General features: G+C 57.8%; 1 protein-coding gene across 5 annotated transcripts in view; it reads left to right on the forward strand.

Moving 5' to 3' along the window:
- The first annotated feature begins 1,847 nt into the window (after positions 1 to 1,847).
- The window catches only part of BCL11B (BAF chromatin remodeling complex subunit BCL11B), a 76,474-nt gene continuing 53,693 nt past the window's right edge, over positions 1,848 to 24,628 (forward strand). For 2 of the 5 annotated variants that reach the window (XM_040975077.1, XM_040975079.1), the window contains exons 1-2: positions 1,848 to 2,026; positions 13,765 to 14,133. In XM_040975077.1, the coding sequence (XP_040831011.1) occupies positions 1,969 to 2,026; positions 13,765 to 14,133 (427 nt within the window). In that variant the 5' untranslated portion in view covers positions 1,848 to 1,968. The remainder of the gene's footprint in view (positions 2,027 to 13,764; positions 14,134 to 24,628) is intronic. The other 3 variants (XM_040975078.1, XM_040975080.1, XM_040975081.1) reach the window with 2 other exon arrangements.

Genomic DNA, 24,628 nt, shown 5'->3' on the forward strand with positions numbered 1-24,628 from the left:
AGTCTGACAGGCAATTTCACGTCCTCTGGGGCCGCCGGGCGGGGAGTGGGGAGCGACTTCCAGGTTGCAGGGGCCTCAGGGCGTCCCCCCTCAGCTCCCCGCCGCAGCCGCCAGAGGAGCGGCGATCTGGCCACACCTACGCCTGGGCGGGCAAGCCCAGGTCCCTATCCCACGTGGAGCGCCCCTGCCTCCTCGGCCCCAGCTGCGCGCAGACCTCGGCGTTAGGGGAGGTGCCGCCTTTGACCTCTGGGAGTGCACGGAGGAAGGGTCAAGAAGGGGGAAGGGGGGAAGATCTCTTCCTCAAAGTGAGGTCGCAGGGACCCCCTTGATTTACTTGCTGTCCAGTTGTCCACTTGGTCTTCCTGCTGTGCCAGTCCGAGGAACTCCAAGCAGGAGGAGGCACTCTGGGAAACTTAACTCCAGGCCTGCTCTCCCCTCACCCGGGACCCCCAAAGAAAGAAAAGTAAAAGTAAAGCAATCTAGCTACTTTTCTGGGATGGGGGCCTTGAGTAGACGACCACCCGTCTTCCTGGAGACCCCAGCCGTTCCCATATTGGCCCCCAGTACCCCCCCCCCCGCCATTCCCCAAGGAGTGTTTGGGTGGGTGGGATCAACCTTCATTCACGTTACTGTGCGCCTCACCCCGCCCCCCTTCTCAGGGGGTCCTGCTCCCGGGAGAGGAGGAGGGGCGCGGGGTTTCCTTACAAAAGAAACGCATCCTGCCCCTCCTCCCCCCCCCCCGCCCCCCCAGTCCACGCCGCCGGTGCTGGGGAGAGGAGCGCACGCCAGAGCGGGCTGCACGTGTGGCCGGCCGGGCCGGGGGTGCGCACGGCGGGCGCGCGCGTGTCTGCTTTCTTGTTCTCTTGCAGGGTACAATGTTAAAAAGCCACCGCTAGTCGCCCCCAGTGCTCCGACTCTCTGGGTCTTTTTGTCTCTAGTGCAGATTAAACGTCACGTCCGCACTTGAACTTGAATTTTATCCCATTGTACAGAGGCAGCCCCAGCCATAGAGAGACCGAGAGCTCCCGGAGAACCCGGACTCCGCCATCTTCACGTTTGCAGTCTATAGCTCCCAGTCCGCGCCCGCATCGACCCAGGCGCACTGGGCGAGCCGCCCTCGGCCCCGCTCCCCCTGGGCCCGCGGCGCCGGGGGAGCGCTGGGCAGCGCTCGCAGGGACTGGGCAGCCCCTCCGGCCGGCGCCCGCCTGCCAGGTGGAACTGGGAGGAGCCGCTCTCGGAGTCCCCCAGAGCCTCGGAAGGGTCAGTCTCCGAGCAAAAAAAGCAGGCGGCCCCGCAGAAAGCCCAGTAACAGCCGGACCGGGCCGGTCCCACATTGCATTGGGTTTTTTGAGGGGGCGGGGTGAGAGGGCTGCGAGACAAGTCCCCAAGTTTTCTTTGCTTTTTTTTTCTTTGCCTTTCCCCCCCCCTTCTTTTATTTATTTTTTTTATTTGTTTGCACCCCCCCTCCCCTCTCCTGGTAGAAGTGCGCTTTCCACCTACCAGGTCCCGAAAGAGTGTCAGCAGCCGGTGCGAAAACCCGGCTTAAGTTCAAGAAGACACTGGAAGTCCACGGAGCCAAGCAGTTTGAAGGAGTGTAAGAGATTTTTTTTTTCCTTCAAAAGAACATATTTTTAAAAGAAACCAGCCAGTACGCGGTCAGCAGCAGCAGTGGCAGCGGCTTTTTTGTTTTTTTCCTTTTCTCAGTTTCTAAATTGGAAGATTTTTTGGTGTTTTTCTTCTGCTCTTTTTCTTTTTGCAAACAAAACAAAAAACAGCAAAGAAAGAAGAGCAAAATAAAGAAGAAGAAGAGGAGGAGGAAGAGAGGGCAGGAGAGGAAGGGGAAAAAAACAGCAACCCGGGCAGAGGAGGAGGCGCGGCGGCAGCGGCGGCGGCGGCGGCGGCTCGGACCCCTCCCCCGGCCCCCATCGGTGCAGCTCTCCGGGCGATGCCAGAATAGATGCCGGGGCAATGTCCCGCCGCAAACAGGGCAACCCGCAGCACTTGTCCCAGAGGGAGCTCATCACGCGTAAGTGTTTGCGGCGTGCGCGCCAGGGGCCGGAGGATGGGGCTCCGGGCGCCTGGGGCTGGGGACACTGAGCCGGGCCAGGCCGTGCCGTGCCGGGCCGCGTGCGGGGGCCGCTGCGGGCTTGGCTGGGGCGGCCTGGAGCGTGGTAGGGGCCGGGGGGCCATAGGAAAGTTTCTTTGCAGCCAGACGCGCCTCCGGCCGGAGGGGCCTGCAGACCCGGCTGCGGGCCGGGGAGGGGGCGCGCGGGCTGGAGGAGGGGTGTGTGTGTGTGTGTGTGTGTGTGCGTGCGCGCGCGCCGAGCCCGGCCGGACGCTCGCTCCTCCGCGCGGCGTGTGTGGCGGCAGCGGCGCTGGTGGCGGGGATTGGAGAGGAGGAGGAGGGGGCTGGGGGAGCCGAGGGGGAGGGGGGAGCCGGGAAGTGGGGAAAAGTTGGCGAGCGCGTGGGTCCGCGCTGACGGCGCGGGCGGAGGAGTGCGGGGTGCGCCGCGGGCCCGGGGATCCGCAGGCGTGGGGTGGCCGCAGGCTCCGGGTTCCCGGTTGCGGCGCTCGGCCTGGAGGGCGCTGGCCCCGCCGGTCGGAGGACTCGGCAGCCGCCTTTCTGTCCCTGGTTCTTGCTATTTGCACAAGAATCCAGCTGCGCGGCAGCTAAGCGCGCTCTCGCGCCCCCTCCTCATCTCCGCCGGTCTCCTGGGATGATCTTGCCTTCTTCCCCACCCCCCCATGTTCCTACTCCGAGAAGAAGGTGGGGGGAACGGGGTTGAAAAAAATGCGCGCTGCAAGGTGTGTGTTGGGGGAAAAAAAGGGTTGTCAGGAGTGGGAAGAGACGGATGCGCTCTTAAAAAAAAAAAAAAGGACCCCCCCCCCTACGCTTCAGCCGGCAGGCTTCTTTGCATCTTCGAGTCGCCGTATCTCTCCTCTTCCCCGGCCGAACGAGCGAGGCAGGGCGCGGCGGGCATCCCTGGGCTCAGGCCGGGTGGATTTCCTGAGAGGCGAAGCGCGCAAAGTCCGGCAGCCGGGCAGCACGCGGCCGCTTCTCCCTGCCAAGTTGGGTCTGTTTAGGAATGGGGAGAGCTAGCGCCGGCCACCCAGGTGCGGGGTTAGCAGGGGAGCCCGCCAGCCCCCGCTGGGCAGCCCCGGGAAGATCGGCTGGCTGCTGCTTCGCCCTGCTGATCCTCCGGGAGCCTTTCTCCGCCGTCCTCTCGCGCGCGGGGCGCCTGAGTCGCCGTGGCTATTTTTTTTTTTTTTTAAATTGCAATAGAAATAAAATATCCTCTGGGTGCCATCCAGGTGGTGTTCCTGCAAAAGCTCCGGGCTCCGCTCTGGGCTGGGGCCGGGCTACCCGCGACAAGCTGGAGACTGCTGCGCGCAGCCCCGGCCGAGGACTGGCTGCCTGGCGGTCGAGGGCCGAATATTTATGTTATATTTTAAAAAATTTAAATAAATAAATAAATATATAATGGGGTTCTCCCCTCCTCCGAAATCCAAGCATTGGGAGCCATCTGTTTGGAGCAATTGCTGTGGCCGTGGTCGCTCCTTTGTTGCACCAGACACATTAGTAAGAATTTGTGAATTTATTATTCCTTATGTTTTGGGGAAGAGGAAGACATAGGAAAATGGGTTTGCTTCCTAGAAGGATGCTGTTTCTCAAGGAGGGGAGAGGGCTTCGCTTTCCTTTTCTTTCCTTTCTTTCTTTTCTTTTTTTTTTTTTAATTGTAACATCACAGACTTGCTGGTTGCATTTGAGAGGAAATTTTTTTGCATCCTGATTTGAGGCTTCTTGGATTCAGAAGGTCCCCAGCTGACAGTCTGATGCCTCGGCCGGCCTGGTACTTACTCCAAACTCCCTCCCCTCTGGCAAGGGGTGGCTGCTAAGAAGACTGTGTGTGTAGATACTGATTTCTGCAGGAGACAGTTTTGCCCCCGGAGCCTCTGTCTATTACAGAGGTGGTTTTTGAGGAGGGGGAAGCGTGGGGGAGCCGGGGAAGGGGAGCCGCCGGCTGCGGCAGAGCAGGGTGCCCTCGTGCAGCACAGGGACAGGCAGGTAGGTTCGCCTCGGTTTGCTTTCCAGTTTCCTGGCACTGCTGGGCCAGCCGGAGGGAGCCCTGGGCAGAAGGCACCCGTGGCAGCTGGGACTGGGGGCGAGGGGTGCCTGGTGTTGCATAGCCCACCTGTATTGGTTCTGTTTCTCTCAGACTCCTTAATCAGGGGAAAGCCATGTCAGGGAGGGAAAAGCAAGGCGTAGAGAAGAGCGGGCATAGGGGGACACACAGGCCAGAGCGCTGGCTTGGGGCAGGGCTGAGGCAGGGAGCTGGGCCCAGGCAGTTTTCAGATGAGGCCATTTGTGAACCAAAGCAAGCAGGTAGGAGACAAAGCAGCCACAAGTCTACAGGGCCGTCCTACGTGTGAAGGAGGCAGAGTGGTGGAGTTAGCATGTCCTGGAGCCCTGGCGGCCCCCAGTCAGGCATCTCTCAGGAGATCTGTGATGGAGCCCACTCAGAGCCCTGGGTGGCTGGCAGCTGGGTGGCGGCGGGCCTTGGGGCTGTCGCTTCAGCTTCTCAGGGATGATGCAACCCAGAGCCAGGCCCGGCACTCAAGGGCAGCCAACAGCACTGGCGACTTTGCCCCTGGAGGATGGGGGCTCCGGGGAGGGCCGCGGTGTTCCTGGGAGGTGCAGGTGGGGGAGAAGGGCTCCCCGAAGGGCTGACCGTATCTGCAGCGACAGTGATGGTGGGGTGACGAAGCGGCAGCAGAGGGAGTGTGGGGACAGCTGCAGACGAAGCTGTGGGGTCTGGTTTGTTTCAGAACGCTTGACCCAGATGGAGATAGCTTTGAAAGTCAGGACAGACACAGCTATTAAAAACAAACAACATGGCACAGGGACAACAGGGGAGTGGGGAGGCAAGGGGCTGGTGGCTGACCAGGCATAGGGTGAAGGCCATGGTCTGCCAGGCAGCCAGGCAGCCAGGCAGCCAGGCAGCCAGGCCTGGGGTGTGGGGAGGGGAGTAAGGCAGAGTGCAAGTCCAGGGTGGAGGGGTGGGTAGCCCGAGGCTTCTGGGAGCAGCTGCACACAGGTGGTGTCCGTGGTCACTCCCTAACCCCCAGCAGAGCAGCCGTCCTTCCGAAGTGAGGGCTGCGTGGTATGAATCCACGACGGTGCAAAACAGCCAGGGGCTCCAGCTCCGGCGCAGAAGTTAGGCGAGTTGTGTGCCTCACGGCTGTCTTGCTCTAGCTGTACCTTCCGAAGGCGGCCGTGCCTGCCTTGATCCCGGCTCGCTCTGGGGAGCGGGGAGCATGGAGCGTGGACAGTGCGTCTCTGAGCGTCCACTGGGCCTTCCACACTGGGCCGGATCAGCTTCCCGAGGTGCTGGGCCCTTTAGTTCCTGTTGGCGGTGGCTGCTGGGGAGGCAGGCTTTGAGTGTGCCATGCGGCACAGAAGGGAACCCCATATCATTAGAAGTGTGATGCAAGCCAGCTGCTCCAATTCCACGGGAGAATACAAATGTGTGCATCCAAGGTGTTAGGCCAGGCGGGTTTTATTCATTTGTAATTCACACCTGAGAGAAAACAGCCATGAGCATAATTTAACAAGCCCTAATATTTTTAAAGGGTACTTCCCCTCCCCCCCAGTACATTATGCCCAGAGGCATCTCTCTTGTTTGGCAGGGGGTGGGGAGGCTGCTGGCTGCCTGAGCCTCGTGGGTCTCCAGTGGTTTCTGTCTGGCCCTCCACATATTTTTGTGTCAGAAGAACCAGTCTTGGAGCGAATGCAGCGGTGTGCAGCATATGCCGTGACCACACAGAGGGAGGTGGGCTTAGATGGTGGGGTACGGTGCTGTGCCACCCTCTGAGCGGGGCTCCCTCCACCGAAGGGAAGGTGCACTGGGCAGTGATTAGGACTCTGTGCCAGGTGAGCCCGGTGGGAGTACGGAAGGAAGCCAGCAGGCCTGGCGATTTGCAGGTTCTGAGGGTGCCCTGCTCCAGCTCCTAGCACCTTATCGGACTCAGCTCCGGGCGCTTTCTCAGCCTGAAGCACGGCTCGCGCCCGCCGCCACTTATCCCCCTTTCATCTCCTATCTTGCTTGCTTTGCCTTCTATGTTGCTTGTGATAAAATACTTTCCAAAATAAACTTTGAGTCGGGTGTCTGGGAGCCTGGGCCGGCGCTCGGCGGCTAGGGGGCGCTCGGTGCCCGTGTCTTGAGGATGGCCGGGCCGGGCTTGCAGCAGCAGCCGCAGCTTGCCTAGGAACGCCTGGGCTGCCAAGTTGCAATGCCGATTTTCCTGCCGAGGTTCGTGCCGGGCGAAACGGGAAGCAACTCTGAGAGATCTCTTTTTCTTCTGTAAGCTTCCCTCGGTAGATGAGACCTTTTCTTTCATCGCCTTTTTTTTTTTTTAAATCACTAAAATTGTTTTCCTGGGTCAGTCTGTGGTCCCCTGACGTGGGGGCTCACTGGGAGAAGGGGTGCACGCTTTGTGTATAAGGCAGCGATGCTGTGTGTGTGCTGTCTTCCCTGACTTGTCCCTGGCTTGTCCTAGACCTGAAAGCAGCTTTGGGGAATTGTGTTAGCTCCAAATGGACAACCTTGGAATCTCAATTCCATTGATTAGGTGTCCTGCCTGTGGTCCTGTTCCCTAAAGACAGAAAACGCCAGAGCAAAGAACCCATGGAGTTGGTTTGGAAGGGGTGCCAGCTTGCCACAGCCAACGCTGATCCGTGCCTTTCACCCCACACGGCGGCGGCTGTCCTCCTGGCTTCGGAGGAGGTTGTTTCTCCCTGTGCGTGGGGTAACTCAGTGTCTAGGGACCTTGGATGGCTGGATCCCTTGTAGCTTCTCTCCCTAGGGTTCGCATCGCAGCCGCCCCGAGCCTTCCCATCTGAGCTCAGGAGCCCTAGCCCGCGATAGAAAAGCTGTTTTTTCTAACCTGAAAGAGAAATAAATTCAGTCAGACAAAAGCCGAACGCCGTCACCAGCCGGGGAAAGAGCCTTTGCTCTCTGTCCTGAGCCCCGCAATTTATCTCATCATCTCTCCAGTTCGCTGAGGGTTTGCACCCAGCTGGCTGTGAGCGTGCAAGCCGCTGTGGCCGGACACCTCGGGCACCTGGGCGGCTTGGGGCTCGGTGGTGGCTTCGAGGCTGTAGCAAATTTTCCTCTTTTTTTTTTTTTTAAATCAGAAATGCCCAGCCCTTGGCCTTGGAACTTGGTGGGGGACTGGCCGCGGGGGGAGTTCTCGCTGGCTATAGAGAGCCATGGATCTAACGCTGCATAAGCACAGAGTGTGGGAACGGGCAGGGTGGGGGCGGCTGCGCCGCCTCTGGGGGCTCTGGCATTGCAGGGCAGCAGAGGGCTACGTTTTGGCCCACAGTCTCCAAGGACCCTGGCCTGCAGGTTGCTGCCGGTCACATCTGGGGTGGCTGTGCAGGGCAGCACGCGGCCCGTTTCCTGGGGCCGGCTGTGCAGCCTTCTCTGAAGGCTCTGCGGTGAACGCACGTTGGTGCCTGCAGAGGGGTGGGCGCGGGCCCAGGAGGATGCTGGGAGTGAATGCTGTGTCTTCCCGCTGCCGAGAGTGGCTTTGTCACTTCTGAGCAGTCGCTTCCTCACTCCCATGAGCCTGTCCTTGCCCGGCTTGCAGGCCCTGGGAGAGCTGTCCCAGTCTCCCCTGCTGTCTGTCCAGGATCCTGCCTCGCAGACTATTGGGGAACACTTGGAGGCAGGGACACCCTGTGTCTGCCACGTGTGTGTGTGTGTGTGTGTGTGTGTGTGTGTGTAGAACATGGCAAAAGTGCCGTGAAGCGTGGCTCGGTGAATCGGGCCTGGTCTCGGGGACTTGGCCTGTCTTCTTGACACAAGGGCACGTTCTTTGTATAGTTGCTGAAATGGAAAGAAATTCATGCCCTGTTACAGCGGAGCGTGAGCTTCGGTGATGACTTAGCTGGCTTGTGCTCTGGTGCCTGAGGTGAGGTCCCAGACAGTTCAAAATGAAGTCACTTCAAAGTAAAAGAAAAAAAAAAGAACTAGAAAAGGGGAGAGATCCTCTGCTTTATGTAGCTTTATATGACCCCCTTCCACTGAAAAGGTAGGTGTGTGATGGCTACTGGAGCGTTCTCTGCTAGAACGGGCACGAACTGACTCAAGCCATGGAGCATCCGTGTGACTGACATGTGCCTGGGACAAGCATGCCTGGCTAGGAGCTTAAAAACCAAGAGGGGCGGGAGGAGGTCCTGCTTCAATTCCCACCTCGGAAACGAGGTGAGTTTGTTGCCTGTCGGTGAGAATCTGAGCTGGAGTCGGCTGGTCTTTCTTGTCTTCCCCTTAGCACCTTGGGAAAAGCCTGGCGCTCGCTCAGAGCTCTCCTCTGGGCCTCCCAGCCGGCTTCCGGGCCACAGCCTTCCCAGCCCGGTGCGGCGTCCACAGGTCGCAGGGAGCTGGTCGTGTTCAGAAGGACTTCTGGGTGACGACAAGGCTTGTCCGCTAAAGCCACTCTTTTATTTCTCACGACATAGGTCACACCATTTTCCGCACTTAGCTTTTCGCGTGTCGCCTTTTGGCCAGGGTCTGCAGGTGCCCCTGGGTGTTCCTTTCTTGATTCATTTGTTCTTTCTCCTGCTCTGAGTTTGGTGAGAGCCTGACACCAGGCTGGAGTTCTGCAGGGGCACATCACCCGAGCAAGTCCTTGCCCACCACAGCCTCCTCCATCTAGGGCTTCCTGGAGCTCAGGCCAGGCTCAAAGTGACTGGGCCTGCCGCCTGGTCAGCTGGGCCCTTGTCCGCTTTTTGGGAAAGACCCGTACCCAGATGTCAGAAATGGCGATGGTTACATTTTGTGATGTGTGCTCTGTGCTGGGCACCGAGCAGACGGGGTCTGGTGGTGCGGCGGCGGCGACATGCAGGCATCTCTGGGGAGGGTTCAGTCTGTGACACCTGGGACAGGCTGGGCTCCTCCCTCCAGGTGGGCAGTGGCGAGAGGGATCCTGGGTGCCATGCTGCCTGCTTGGGGTCCTGCCTGGCTGTGTCCTTCCCCGCCGGCACGTGGCCCATCCCGCCAGGGCCGTGTGGACCTCCTCCCAACACGTGCCGCCTCGGATGCTCGGCGGCTTCATTATCCCCTCCGTTAGGAGAACTTCATAAAACGTCTCTCCCTCCTCTCAGCGTCACGTGGCCGTAGATTATTTTCTTCACCAAGAATTGATTCCTGCTCTCTCCCATCCTCCCCTCCTCTTCCCCCCTCCCCACGGTTGTTATTTTCCCTGGGATCCAATAAATTAAAAATTGATGGCAGCTCGGAAGAGTGCTGGGCTCTGCCGAGTGTGTGTGTGTGTGTGTGTGTGTGTGTGTGTGTGTGTGTGTTGGTGGCTCCCATGTCACCAGCCTCGCCCCTCCCTGAGTGCGGACTGGCAGAGTGGGGAGCGGATGACTGGGGAGCTCGGCCTCGCAGGCAAACTCGTTCGTAGGAAGCAGGTGTCAGGTCTGCAGTCGGATGCGGGGCTGTGGCGGGTGGCTGCAGAGCACTTCTTGTAAACACAGGGGCCGTGACGTTGGTGGCACACGATTTTAAGCATGGCACTCCTTTTCCACATCCTTGCCCTGTCCTCCCACCCCTGTTATCCACCCGAAGCAAGGACTCTTTGCTTTTCCTAAAACATCGTGGCTTAGACATGAGAGAAATGGACTTGAATCGGTGGAGGGTGGAGGGGTGGCTGAGCTCGTGTGCAGCAGAACACGGGTGTACGTGTGTGGCGATGACACTGATGTAGCAGTGCACACGCGTGTGGCCATGCACACGTACGCTGTGTGTGGCACGCACACACCACACTGAGCTCTGGGCACAGCAGGTGGCTGGCTTCTTGACTGCAGGACAGGTGCAAGGGCATTTATTAGAGTAGGACGTGGACAGGGGGAGCTCCTGGGGCCCTGCATGTGGGAGCAGCTCCCCCAGGTCAGGCCACGCGGAGCCTCTGCAACTGCCGGGAACTGCTCGGCCGAGCCGGCACGAAGGGTGTTTCCCCGTTTCCGCCTTCTCCCACTTCCTTCCCAGCCAAGCTGAGACATGGGAAGTTTGTCTAAGGATCAAGGGTTTCCCCTCCAGTTAACAACGATGTCCATATTATTTGTAGAGCCTGATTTCATTGCTTCCAAATGCACTTACCAGCTGAGGGGGCTGAACCTTGTAAATAAAATGTGGTTTTGTTGTAAAAGAAATTCTAGCTCGTGTGTGCACGCACGTGCGTGTGTAAATGTGTGTCTGTTCACACATGCATTTTAGGGTTGAACATTTCAGAACTCGGCCCGGTCCTCTGATATCTGACGTTTGAACATGTTGCCTGCCGCATCCGTTGCTTTTTCCTTGTCACACACTTTAGCAATCGCTTGGCTCTGTTCGGCGTGGAGTGTACCGACATCAGCAGTGTTTAGCGGGGCTGCCTGACTCTTGGTTTGCTTTTCACAGAAGCAAAACCCCCATCCTCACCTTGACTCTGCGAGGCCCGAGTTGGCCAGACTGGACTGCAGGAGGGGCCGGAGAGGCGGGATTTGTCTTGTCTCTGGGTGGCAGCTTGGGCTAGTCTGCCCAGGAGAGCAGGGGCCTGGTGCGCAGGGCTCTGGAGGCCGCGGGAAGGCGGCTGGCCGAACACCTTGCCTGTTCGGGGCTTGGCCCAGGCACTCTATCTGCTTGGATTTCTTGATTGTTGATACAGTTCTAGGAAGGGGCGTGCATGCGTGCGCGCACACACACACACACACACACACACCCTCCACCCAGGTTGGTTGCCGCCTGCCAGCGGAAATGAAACCGCATTCTCTGGGGTGTCTCTGAAGGCCCGTGTGGGCACTTTCAGATCAACGCAGCTGCTGGGGCCCACTCACTCTGACCCCCAAGTTGGCTGGATTTGGTGTCCAGGTTGGCTGTGTTGCATGAGGATGGGGGGGGGTGCCACTGCCATTTCCCTCGGCAGCATGGCATGCAGGAGGTCAAAGCCCCAAAGCCCCGCTCCCAGCCCAGGCAGCAGGAACAGAAAGCCTTCACTGGGAGCTGGGTGAAGAGGCTCTTGCCTGTCGTTCCAGGGGGAGGGACGTTTTTGTTTTGTTTTTGCTTTTGTTTTCATGTCTTACCCTCTGAGACTCAGCTCCCTGCGCTGGGAGGCGGCGGCTTTGAGAGCCCAGCATGCAGCCGTGGTGGAGCTGGGCAGCAGAGGCTGTGGGGTGGGAGCCTGGCTCCCCAGTTTGGCGGGTGACATAGCTGTAGAAATGCGAATCACTGTAGCGTCAAAGCCAGTGGAGACCTTCTCACTTGGTTCCTGGTGCTAGCAGACAGAGGCTGTGGGAAGAAAGAAAAGATTTCACCAAAGGGGGAAAAAAAAAATGTTGGTGTAGCACCTTGGCCAAAGAGGAGTGGGGGCTGCTCGGGGAGAAGTGGCGACTGTGATCTTTGCAAATCTTAGCACTGGGCTGTCTCTCCTTGGGATTAGAAAGCGAATTTGCAAGGATGTGGCGCGAACCCTCAGAGCAGGCAGCAGCTCCTCCCGTGTTCTGGGATTCCCAGCCGGGAGGGCAGATGTGGCTGAGAAAGTTAACGAGAGGCAATAAAAAGTACACCAAAGATCAAACCAGAAAACAAAGCCCCTGTCAGTCCCCGGAGAGGGAGGGGAGACCGGGTCGGGAGCGGGGCTGTGTTGATGTTTGGCTTTTCTGGAAGGCTCTGTGGATGTGACCGTGGCCTTGAGCATGCGGTGCCAGGGCTGGAGCCTCGCCCTAGTCCCCGTGTGAACTGTCGATTTCGTTTTTGTCCCTTTTCTCAGCTCATTTCCTTTGTGCCTCTGTTTTTAATTCTTGGACAAAACAATATTTTGACACCCCCTCCCGTTTATTAGTGGCCCTTCTTTGCAAACGGTGGTGTACAATGCATCCTTATATTTCTAAACAACCGTTCTAACCCTCTCCTCTGTCTTCGGAAACGTATATGTAATTGGTAATTAAAGGTGCGAGCTTTTCAATATCAACAGTATTGCTCAATGCTAGATCATTAAAGGGAAAGGAGGCATGGAATAATTGCCTTTTGCATTCTGACAACCGTCCCCGGGACCTGGGCACCCCCTCGAACCACCGTGGCTGTGCGTCGGCAAGGCTGTGATTATGTTTTAACCAGAGCAAAGCATCTTTTCATAAAATAAATTGGTAAATTAATTACGTAGCATTGTCTTCCAACTCCTTTTTAAGTAAACTCGGGTTTCTTGTTCAAGTGTAATTAATGGTTTCTGAGACCGGCTTTGTGCGGGCTGCCTCTACCTTGTCGGTTCTTTCTTGTTGTTGTTGTTGGAGAAGGGTGTGAGGGTGCCCTGGGCTGCGGGGTGCTCCTCGGAGTTCCCTGAGGGCCCCCTCTGCTCTGTGGGAGCCACAGGCACGCTCTCCCTTCCCGGCCAGAGCCACGCTGCTCCCTGGCCACACAGACACGTTTTGTACTGGGGGTACTCTTGTGGGCCCTGCAGGAGCTCACGCTCAGAAAATCTGGAGCGTGGAGGATGTCACAGCATTTTTTTCCTTAAATTATCTGTTTTTTGGCTCTGGCCCATCCCTAACTCCATGGCCACGGAATATATTTTTTCTCCTTGCCATCCTTCTGGGGCATCCAGTGTCTCTTCCTGTGCCTGATCTGGCTTAGGTTCTGTCCACCCGCTCCCATGGCCTGTGCCCAGGTCTCTGAAGATCCTGCCTTTTGTGCCTTTTGCCTGATGGCTACTACCTTGACTTTGGAAAAATTGTAGCCTCAATGTGTTCAAGCCCCTTGTAGGGAGGAGGGGGTTCCCTGTGTATCCTCGCCCCTTTATTTAGGCTACTTCTGGCTGACGCAAGGGGTTGTTGCCTTGAGAGACATTTATGAGTTTCAAAATATTTTGTGCTCCCTACAATTAAAAAAAAAGAAAGAGGAAGGGGTGGGGAGGAAGAAATAGTTTGACTGCTAAAGAAACAAGAAAGCATAAAGCCCATCACAAGAAGCAGAGCTGCAGTTGGAAAACAAGTGCTTTTTGCCGGAAGTAAAAATTCCACTAGCCCAGGCCAGAAGGGATGAGTGCGAGGAACCGGTGAGAAGTGGGTGTGTGGCCGGGATGGGGGCTTGGCGGCTCAGCTGATACGGTCCTGGGTCTCTGGCTCTGTGTGTTCTGTTTCTGGGTATTCTGGGGCCCCCGGGCTCACTTGTCGCTTTCCCAGTGTGTGAGCCACCAGCCGCTGTGCCGCCCGGCTGAGTTTCCGGTGTGCGGCCACAGGTGGAGGAATGTGGGTAGGGACTGTGTACACGGGGCGGACGTAAGCATGAATGGAAGTGTTTGGCCGGTGTCGGGAGGAGGCTGGTTCAGCCTCCCTGCCCTCCCCAGGCACGTGGGCAGTCTTCAACGAAATGCTGGTGTTTGGGTCCCAGTGTGCTTGGTTGAGGGTGCCCCAGGGTGCCCGGGACAGTTTGAAAGGTGTGTCTGCTGCTGATGGTGGCAGCAGCCAGGATGTGGGCATGTATGCTGTTAGGGTACAGTGAGGAACAATGTGCACAAGGCAAGCCGGAAAGAGGTGAGCCAGCTTCCGGGACCACAGTGGCACGTGCTGAGCCTCAGTTTGTCCATCTTGTCCAGGGTGGGGAGGGGAAGCCGCTGGCAGCCCTGGCAGCCACGGGGGCGGGGTTGGGCCTGGGGGCCGGGTGCTGGCGGCCGCCTAAGTCCATCTCTGTCTTCTCTGCCCCTCCCCTGTCTCCCCGTCTCCAGCAGAGGCCGATCACGCAGAGGTCGCCATCCTCGACGAAGATGAAGGTCTGGAGATAGAGGAGCCCGGCAGCCTGGGGCTGATGCTCGCTGGCCCCGACCCTGACCTGCTCACCTGTGGCCAGTGTCAGATGAACTTCCCCCTGGGGGACATCCTGGTTTTCATAGAGCACAAGAAGAAGCAGTGTGGCGGTAGCCTGGCCGGCTGCTACGACAAGGGCCTGGACAAGGCCAGCCCGCCGCCCTCCTCACGCTCTGAGCTCAGGAAAGTGGCCGAGCCGGTGGAGGTCGGGATTCAGGTGACCCCCGACGAAGATGAGCACCTGCTCTCGCCCACGAAAGGCATCTGTCCCAAGCAGGAGAACATTGCAGGTATGAAACTTACGCTTGCCGGGTCACCCTGCGACCCCTCCCGCAGGGTCCCATGGCCTTACGTGCTTCTGTGTGTGTGTGTAGAGGGTGACTCCTGGGCTGACTGCCTGCCTGCTGGGGCCTACCCTTCCCGAGGACCCACCCTCCAGGCCGCCCTCCCCCCAGGGGACTGGCCTGGGCCTCCTGGATACTTTGCATCTGGGCCAGGAGACTTAGCCTTTGGAACCCTTAACCCAAAGGCGCCCTGGAGCACAGAACAGCAATGGGGGAACAGTGTTTGGTCGGCCCTCTCTTTGCTGGTGGTCTTGGCTGCGTCCCTGGCTTTGGTATCTCTCGGGTCATAATCTGTCCTTCAGTACTTGACTGCCCCAGTTTCCCCAACTGTGAAGTGAAACTGTAAGTGTGTGTGTGTGTGTTGGTATCTGGTAGGCACGGCTGAGTGAGAGCGCTCACCCCTATTCCCTCTCTGGATTCAACTTCCCAGCTGCAAAAGGAGGCCTCAGGGGCTGCTTCTGACCTTGCCTGGTGACCTTGAGGACAGACCTGGGAAGGGGGCTATGGGAACTTGCTGGCCATCTACCTGGGCAGCTGTCCTCACTGGAGAAGCAGGTGTGAGGCTCCTGTGCCCCAGGCCCGGGCTCCCTTCTCCACCCAGGCTTCTCAGCCGCAGCTTTGCCCCGGGTCCTGCCCTCCTGGCACCCAGGCAGTGCTGCAAACCAGAGTGTCAGCTTCTGGGCTCAGGAGGCCTGGGGAGACCAGGCTGGGGGTCCCCTAGTCAGCCTGTGCTGCCCACAGGCAGCCAGAAAGCAGGGTTCTTGTGGCAGGGGAGTCCGGTCCTGCTGCCCAGTGACCTCGGCTGTGTTGTAGGTCTGAGCTTCAGTTTCTCCATCTGTCAGCAGGTCTCGGCGTGAGGGGTCAGCGCTCCTCATGGGTTGCTGCGGGGTGTGCAGTGCACAGGCAGGTGGCTGGCAGGGAGAACGTGTGCATTGGTCCCCATGGAAACTCGGGAGGGCTGTGTACACAAGGCCAGGGCAGGGACCCTCCCACCAGGAGGCAGGCAGGATGATGCAATCTAGGTGTGATTTTTGGGCCTCACTTTGCCCACCTACATAATGGGATCAGTGTGATTCCTACAGGTGTGTGCCAGGAGAGTGTTCTGGTGGGAAATTTGTCCTTCCAAGATGCAGAGGGCGATGAGAGCAATGGCTGAGGGGTAGGGCTGGGCCCTGGGCAGTGAAGGGGCTCGGTCCCCTGTGCCAGGAGGGCCGGTGACACTGCTGGGGGGGTGTTTGGGACTGGGGCACACAGACCTTACAGGGGCTGACCGGAGGAGACCTGAACCCCCTGTATGTCTTGGTGCCGCTTTTTGCGGGTCATTGGAGGAATTTCCAGAGTAGAGGCTACAGGCCCCCGTGGGTAGGTTTGTTTAGGAAAGCGGCTAAATATGATTTCACAAAAGGCAGAGTTAATCTCCCAGGCAGCTCTGTCCTCACTCCATCCCAACCCCCTATCTTTTTATTTGTTTTCTTCTTGCCCAGGATGTAACAGTGCAGCCACTTATTTCATGTGTGACGAAAGGTATTGTCGGCCTTTTCCGTTCGGCTGCAGGACGAGTGGATTTTTTTATACTGGAAGAAATATGTAAAATAATCCCTTAGAAGTCTAAACAGATATGTTTGTTCAAAGCATTTAAAATGTTATTTTAATCAAAGGCACAAAGCAGTCTGCATGCTGTGTCAGCGGAGGGCGACCGCTCTGCTTTACTGTGCGCCGTGGCCATGCCTTTCTAGTCCACGACTCCCCATTCCCCTCCCTACTTTGGCACTAACTTTTCTTCCTTTTTTTCCTTTATTTAATAAAAAGGCAAGATTAAAGAATAAAACTTCAGTGGCTCAAATGTGTAAAGTCATTTAATAGGGTAGGAGCATTAATTATTTTAGCTTAATTGAATTCTGAGGACTGCAGTCGTTGCATTTTGCTAGACAAGCCCTGTTTATTATTTCTCTGTGTAGATTAACAGTAAAGGAAACACAGATAAGTTTCAGTTATTTATTGTAAAATAAATGTGTCAATTCATGTGTAAAGCAAGCTGCTCAAAGATAATTGAGTCTTTATATTTTAAGAGGGAAACTAGCAATCTCCAGGTTTTCTCCATCCTGGCTTCTGGAAAGTCGCTCAGTTGCCGCCCAGGGCTTGGTGGCTTTGCTTGGGCCCTGGCCGTGGCTCCGTAGGATTCTCTAAGTGCTTGCATGGCCCACTGCTGCCACCAGGTCTTGCAGGCCCCAGTCAGTCCCTGGCAAGCAGGTGGATGCTCCTTCCTGGGTCTGTGCCTCTCACTTAGGCCACCCAGGCTTGCCAAGTCCAAGTCTGGGTGACTGAAGGGGCTTCATGTGGCCTGGCACCAGCATGGCTCGCCGTGGTCCTGGTCTTTCCCTGACTATGCAGAGATGGGCAGGTCGGGCCAGGAGGTCTCCCAGGGCAACCTTGGAACACTGCCCCTCGTCGTCCCAGGGCATGGCCGCACAGCGGCTTTTTCTGCACTATGGTCGCTCTGGGGAAGGGACTGGAAGCAGCTGCCCTTGTTCGTTTAAATAATAGAGATTCTGGAGAGTGGAGGAATGAAGTTTCAGAGGACATCGGTTCTTCGGTTTCTTCATTCATTCATTCAGCTCCTGCCTGCCCTTCCCGACCCCAGCTCAAGAGGTTTGGGGTCCCCTGAGATGGCAGGATGTGCTGCATAGGGGCTGCCAGGAGTGCAAGCTGGCGGCAACCTTGCCCTGTGTGCCTCTGCTGTGGGCAGGGAGGTCTCTGCTTATTTGCTGCCCAGAGGTCTGCCTGGATAGGAGGACTCTTCTCTTCCCTTCTTGTCCTGTTCCTCCCTTACCCGTCAGATTTCTTTTATTCATTTGAACTAAATACAAAGAAAGAGACAGTGAGATCTTCTACCTGCTGGTTCACTTCCCAAATGGATGCGATAACCAGGGCCTGGACCAGGCTAAAACCAGGAACCTGGGACTCCATCCGTCCAGGAGTCCTAGGTGGATGCAGAAGCCCAAGCATGTGGGCCATCCTCTGCTGCTTTCCCTGGGCACCTTAGCAGGGAGCTGGATAGGAAGTGGAGCAGCCGGGATTCAAACTGGCACTCATGTAGGATGCTGGCATTGCAGGCTTAACGCATAGTGTCACAGTTCCAGCACCGAGTTCTTTATATTTCTGAAACAGCTTCCCGTGGCATTATTCCTGCTTTTCTGAAGGGCTGGGGCCCATCTGCTGAGGGGAGTCGGGAGCCCACCTGACCCTGGGAAGGGAGGAGTGGCGACCAGGGCTCTCTGTTCTCTGGGAGGGGAAAGAGACTGAAGGGTGTTTGTGTTTGAAGGCCACGCACAGCCATGTGGGCAAGGCCCCAGCCCACGTGACTGCTCCCTGCCAGCCGTCGGTGTATGGCAAGGCCTTCCCAGCCTCACCTCCTTCTGTGTGTCCACTCTCCAGGGTGTGACGCCCCTGGGGCAGCGTCGCGGTGCCATAGCTGTTCGCTCTTGCCTTGTTGATGTTTTGCTTTCTCTGGTTCTGTGGCAAGGAGCTGGGCTGCATCTCCTGGCCTTGGGCTCCCTTCATCACAGGGGGACAGGCTGTGCTTCCTGTCACCTCCTGCTGTTTGTCACGTGGTGGCTGCGTCTCCTTGCTGAGGAGGGCCGGGAGGCCTGGCCTCCACCCAGCTTGAGCTTTAGCCTCCTGGGCAAATCCTGCCGGCCCTGCAGTCACCTTGCTTTTCTGGGCCTCGGTTTCCTAGCATGCACCTGCTCTTCTGTGTTATGAGATGAAGCAGGCAAAGCTCCCACGTGACACAGGGTCAGGCTTGAGGTAGAGGATTAGGCCAGAAGATTCTAGAAAGCCAGTCTGGTGTGCTTGCTGTTCTCAGTCAAAGCTCGGAGCTCTTACAGGATCCTCTTCCCAGCCGTTCCCTCCGGCTCCTGCCTCTGCCCATTGGGCAGCCGGGGCAGCGAGGTGCTGGGTCCGGCTGGTTCTGTCATGCCTGTTCCCACCCCTTCCATCACCACAGGAAGCCGTGCTGGGAGAAGCTGACAACGGGCTGTCACTCACTGGTTTGCCTCCTCAGCCCCAAAGCCGGAGTGTCAGCTTCCTGCTGTGGCACAGTGACTGGCAGAGGTGCCCATGACCCAGGCTTGGAGTGCAGGTGGGCTGCGTGTGCCTGTGCTCCAGCTGTCTGCCTGGGGGATCCATGAAGAGTCGAGCTGAGCCTGGGGGAGTCCTGCGGACCCTCACCAATCACAGCGTGCTGGGGAGAAGGGCTCTACTGAGCCCTGGTTGTGCATGTGGCTTTGCCCATCCTTGTTTGTGACTTCATTAGTTTTTTAAAGATCATGTTTTTCAGAAACGTATAGTTACAGAGATCTTGAATCCTCTGGTTCACTCCTAGATGGCCACAGCAGCCAGGCTTGGCCGGGAGCCTCTTCCCTGTCTCCCAGGCAGGTAACGGGCTCCAAGCTTTTAGGTCATCCTTTACTGCTTTCCCAGGTGCACTAGCAGAGAGCTGGATCAGAAGATGAGCAAGCAGGATGTGAACTGACGCCCATGTGCGACACTGCACTTACAGGTGGCGGCTTACCCACTACACCACAATGCCAGCCTCTGCTTTGGACTTTTAAAAATAAATAAAATAAATACTGAAAAAGTACATGGGTTGACCAGTGAGAGAAACTAAACAATTTGCTTTTACTGGAACTTGGAGATAAACCCTACTCACAGGTTGTCTGTAAAAACTTGCATTTGAGAGACTTAAGTTGTGATTTTTCCTGCAAATTAAGATGAGTTAAATTCACGTGCTTTGTGGCATGGATGATCTGTCTTGCTGGTATTCGGTTGTGTCTGCTAATCAGTAGCTCTGTGTGTACCAAGTGTGCTGCGGTGCTGTGGTGTTCTGGGCCTGGGCCGGGGCAAGGCTGACCCCAGAGCTCGGGCCTGGCTAGGGGCCAGTGGGGACCAGGGCTGGTACCTGTACCCTTCCCCGTGCCAAGTAGCCGTGCTGAGCTCCTTACTTCATTCTTCAGCCTCGAAGTAGACAATTCTGACCCACTTTGAGTTGGAGCTCTGAGAGGGCAAAGGACCAGCTCTGGTCACACAGCATAGTGGAGTCAGCCCTAGCTTCCTTGGGGCTTGGGGGCCTCTTGGCAGAGGTGTTCTTCACCCTGCCTGGCTGAAGGGGGTTCAGGTGGCTGGCATTGGGGGCACCCCAGACATAACCCTTGTGACCCAGGGCTGGAGACGCCCCGCTTTGATGCCAGTGTGGGGTGTGGGCAGGTGGTGGCAGCAAGCACAGCAGTTGAACCTGAACTCGTGTGGCACCGTCTCCCGTGCCTGTGGTTGTTCTGTTCAGGTCATTGGCTGTCTTCCACAGGACCTGGATTTTGCCAGTGATGGGCTGCATGGCCGTTACCTTCTTGATCTGTGGCTCCTGCAGGCTCCGGGTAGGACTGGCTCGGGCTTCACGTCCAGCAGCGAGCACCCACAGGGAAGGTCATGTTGATTTGGACGCTGCTTTAGAAATGTGTGCGTTGGTCTTGTTCTTTGTGGCCTTTCACAAACTCGGCCTCAGTGTCACGGGACCTGCTGAGTTGAGAACTGCTCCGAGGCATGAGAAGGCCTTGCTGGGGACCACTGGCTGGTTCCCACAGGTCCCGGCCACCTGGATCCTTCTGCCGGGCCCCCCATGCCTGCCTACTCAGTCCTGGGCCCTGGTATTCTGGAGCTGGGCAGCAGGTCAGGTGGCTTTCGACCTGCCCTGTGCCTTCAGGAGGAGCTGGTTGCCCTTCTTCTGCAATCCCAACCCCCTCAGCTGTCCAGTGTCCAGGTGGAGCGGAGTCCTGCCCAGCCGGCCTTCCAGGGAGGCAGGGCAGTGAGCCACTGTGTTGTCACCCTGGAGTGGGGTGTCGGCAGCTGACGCCATGTGGAACCCTGCGAGCTCTGGTCATTGTGTTTAGCATGATCAAGAAGCCACTGATGAGTGGAACGGAGCATTTTTCTTTTTCTCTTGGTGGGGTCAGGGCTTTCTGGCAGTGCTGCGGGCCGGAGCCAGGAGTTGGTGATTATTATGGTCTGGCTTTTTTATTTGACAGTAAATCGTTAGCAGTTGACTTAAGTTTTTTATTAGGCATTTGACAGGTTTTTTTTTTTTTTTTTGGTGTTGTTATTGTTGCTGCTAATTTTCATGCCTGACTAATGAATAACCAGCAGCTCTAGGATCTGTTAGGAGTGGCTCTGTCGCTCACCTGCCTGAGCCACGCAGCTCAGCTGTCACCCCTGGGTGCTGGCCCACCTTTTCTGTCAGAAAACAAACAGATGGTGTGGTTTCGGGTTTGGACTTTTAGCACATCTGTATCAGATCTCGTGTATGTGCTGGCCACTGTTCCAGTGAAGTTCTCTGGGACAGAGGTGGGCGCAGCAGATGCCCCTGCTTTGCAGAGGAGGAAGGTGAAGCTCAGAGCTGTCGGGTTCTTTGCCCAAGTCACTGCAGTAAGCAGGGCTCGGGGTGTCTGTCCACCCTGGTGACGGCACTTGTGCGGCTCGGGGTGTCTGTCCACCCTGGTGACGGCACTTGCATGGTCGTATTTCATCCCTTGCTTTCATCCACCGGCTCCTATCTATGAAACCCACACACCAGATACTGTTTTCATTTGGGGTGGGAAGGTTTCGTAATCTTGCACAGTCACCCCAAGATCTACAGTGGGACTGTACCCCAACTTCTCATGGAGGCACAGGGTCAACCCCCTGGGAACCCAGGCTCTGTGGAATAAGAAGGGCTCTTTTCTTCTTTGTTAGAGTGTACGCACAGAGAGCTCTCATCTGCTGGTTCACTTTCCAAATGCGTGCCAGATCAGGAACTCCAGCCAGGCTCTCACGTGAATGGCAGGGACCCAAGTACTTGGCCTGTCACCCACTGCCTCCCAGGGGGCACAATAATAGGAAGCAGGGGTCAGGGTCAGCTCCAGGAATTGAACAAGGTGCTCCCGCAGGGGACACAGGTGTCTTCAAGGCAAGGCCAGGCACCTGTCAGCGAGGTTGCTGGTGGTGTCCACCCCGAGCAGCTGGTGGACCTGGCGTCTGGAGTAAAGTGAAGGCATGGGGATTGGTCTGCACCTGTCCCCCACACCTGTGGCTTGGGCAGTGACCACCGCTGTCAGCTGTATGACCCCTGCCTGCTTGGGGATGGTGACGGGTAGGTGGCTGTGGCCTGGGATGGACTTGCTGTATTATGTAGGGTAGCCCTCCCACCTCGGCCTGAGCTGGGGTTGACCAAGAGCCACCACTGGTTTCCTGCCGCTGCAGAAGCTGGTCAGTGCACGTGGGGATGGCCAGGGCAGCCCAGAACCTGTAGCTCCTTACGCATTGGATTTAGGAAGTGAGTTTTTGCTGAAGAAGTGGGCAAATTTGTGGCTGACAATGAAGATAGCCCCATTGAAACATACAGGGTCTTTCTGCTCTCAGCTGTGGGAACATTTTAGTTTTAATAAAAATTATTATTAAATGCATTTTTTCTTGTTTATTTGAAAGCCAGAATTGGGAGAGAGAGCAAGGGCTTCCATCTGCTGGTTTACTCTTCAAATGACCACAAGGGCTGGGACTGGACCAGGTCCAAGCCAAGAATTAGGAACTTGTGCCTCTTCCACGTGGGTGCAGGAACCCAAGCACCTGGGCCAGCCTCTGCCACTTTTCCTGGCACACTAGCAGGGAGCAGCTGGATCAGAAGTGGAGTGTCTGAGTCTCAAACCAGTGTCCATTTGGGATGCTGATGTCACAGTGTGGTTTAACCTGATGTGCCATAGCCTGTTGTCCACCCACTGTGAGGTTAACAGAGTTGGGTGGTTGGTGAATGGTGATAGCCTGTTGTCCACCCACTGTGAGGTTAACAGAGTTGGGTGGTTGGTGAATGGTGACTCTTCTATTTATTTATTTTTTTCCACTGAGGAGTTCTCCAAATAGTACGTACCTGAGCCTCACCCAGCCTGGCCCAGTCACCACAGTCTGTGCCCTGTGGGAGCCCAGGGAGCCTGTAGGGGAGCCTGCAGGGGCAGGCAAAGCTTTCTGGGATCCGTTGGCTTTGTTTTCAGGTGGGTTTCCATCTGGAGTGGCCCAGGGAGGAGTCAGTGCTGAGGGCCTGGGAGCATGCGGTGGGGTAGGCTGGCTGGAGGAGCGAGTCAGGCCCCTGCTCACTGGGGAAGCTGCTGCTCCTGCTGCAGGGAGCCTGGGAGCTTGTGGGTGGAAGAAGAGCAGCAGGTGAAAGGTCAGTGACCCTCCCATTGCTAGGGCACAGCCCCCTCAAGGGTGCTGCCCCAGCCCAGGACCACACTGCATTTCTGAAGATGTCTGGGGGTGGAGGTGGAGTGCTTCAAACCTGAGGGAGAAACAGGGCCCGTGCCCACCCAGGGTGACCTTCCAGTGTATGGTCACTGCAGGGGGACCCTGCCAAGATGCTGGCATCTGTCCAAGCCAGTGCAGTGCCTGAAAACATTGAATTCACTCCTAAATTCAGGTGCCAACGGCATGCTTGAAAGTAGTAGGTGCGGCTGAAGCCTTAAAGTCAGGTGGTCCCTTCTGGGCTGGGGTGGGGCTGGGCGACCAGAGGGGCCAAGCTCTCTTCGGGGGTCCAGGGCCTCTCTTCCCCTCTCAGCGCGAGTTCAAAGCCAGCCAATTAAGAAACCCAAACAGTGCGGTCGTCTCCCCGTATCATTGGCTTGTAAAACTTTCCCTGCAAACACGGCGGCTTTATTTGCTGGTGAGAACAAGGATGGCATTGTCCAGACTTGGCCCTTGCCTGGGGAACACGGGCAGATGGAGGGACAAGTGGGAGATTTCCAGAAGCGCACAGGCCACGAGGTAGCACACGGGTGGGAGTGGGGTTGGTGCCGCTCTCGCTCCGGATCGGGCAGTGGCAACCGAGAGCCTTGTGGCGCAGGTTGGAGCTTCCGGCCCCAGAGCGCTCGGGCAGGTCGGTGTCTGGGCAGCGGATGTCCGAATGGCTCCACTTCTGCGACCCGGCCTTCGGGGCCAGTCGCCCCTGCCTTCCCACCACTGCCATGCCAGCCGGCCCTGTCCCCTCCCCACACCCAGCTCCCTCCGCGCAGCTGGCGGGGAGGGGAGGGCTTCCGAGGTTGGGCACCAGTAATACCCCTGAGTTGCCTCCCTCGAGGGTGGCACCCCACCGGCCCCGGCTGAGCCTCCACATGCACCCCGCATGGGCCTGGTCCATTGCCTCCATGCCTGCAGCCTACGCTCGGAGCGTGCGGCTAGACGCCCACCGGCCACTGCTTTTGCCGCTCTCAGGGACCACAGCCCGCCGCCCTCGCTGATTGTGCCTTCCCAGGGCGGGAGGGCAGAGGGGGCGCCCATGCATAATTCGGGGGCTTAATGGGCCAGCTGCCCAGAGGGGCAGCGAGGGGCGGGCGGAGGCGCAGCTGACCCTGCCCGCGTCTGGCCTCGGCCGCAAGGCGCGCTTTTTTCTTCCTCCTCCGCCAGCTCCCCTCCCCCTCTGGGCCGGGGTCCGGGGAGGGTGGGGGTTGGGGGAAGAGGGCGGCCTCTGCGCAACTTTTGCTTTGGGGGCGGGGACGTGGGGGCGTAGGGAGCAGCCCGGGACCAGGCTCCCCACCGAGCTGGAATGCTGCCGGCCCAGAGCAGTCTGCACACTCTGGAGTCTTTCTCTGAGCCCTCCCCCCGCCCCCTGGCGGCCCCCAGCCTGGCAGCAGACCCGTGTGCACGCCCCTGGCCCGGGGCCAGCCCCCTTCCCTGGCAGGCGGCGGAAGATGGATGGAGGCGGAGACCCAGGGTCAAGGGCAGGGAGCCCACCGGGGCCCCTTTGTGCGCCCGGGCCGGGCTGCCCCTCCCCCCCAGCATCCCCTTACCACCCCCTCCTCCGCCCGTCCTGCCGGGCGCCCGGGCCCTTGACCTTGCAGGGCTCAGGAGGTTGCATTTCAGGACCCCTGAAACCCCTGCGGCCCGGGCCTCCTCTCCCAGCCGTCGGGATCCCGGGGACATCCGCCGCCATTGCCGTGGAGGCCCGCCGAGGCGCACAGGCCACCTCGGGGCCAGGACTCAGGTACTGAAACGGAAGCGTCCCTCGAGTTGGTGTGGGAATGAGGCCGACCACCAGAGCTGGCCAGGAAGCGCCATAGAACTGCAGAGAATGCCTGTCCGTCCTAAATACACCCCATCCCGCTGTCACGGAGGGTGGGCACCTCCTTCCGACCCTCTTGGCTTTTGCTTCCTGTAAATCGGCCGGTGTTGCTTAAAGCACCCAACTGCGTGTCTTCCTCGGCAGAGCCAGAACCTCCCAGCTGGGCACTCTAAATCAGTTCGCTGTCCTGGGGACAGAACCATCTCTCTTGTGCCCATGCTTCAGAAGAGCTGTGCAAACTGCAGGTAGCTATGGAGAGTGCTGTACACGTGTGTGGTACAGGCTCTGATGTGCGTCGGAGCACCTTGC

The sequence above is a fragment of the Ochotona curzoniae genome, unplaced genomic scaffold (genome assembly GCF_017591425.1).
Source record: "Ochotona curzoniae isolate NIBS_2020 unplaced genomic scaffold, NIBS_Ocur_1.0 contig_2688, whole genome shotgun sequence".
NCBI lineage: Eukaryota > Metazoa > Chordata > Mammalia > Lagomorpha > Ochotonidae > Ochotona > Ochotona curzoniae.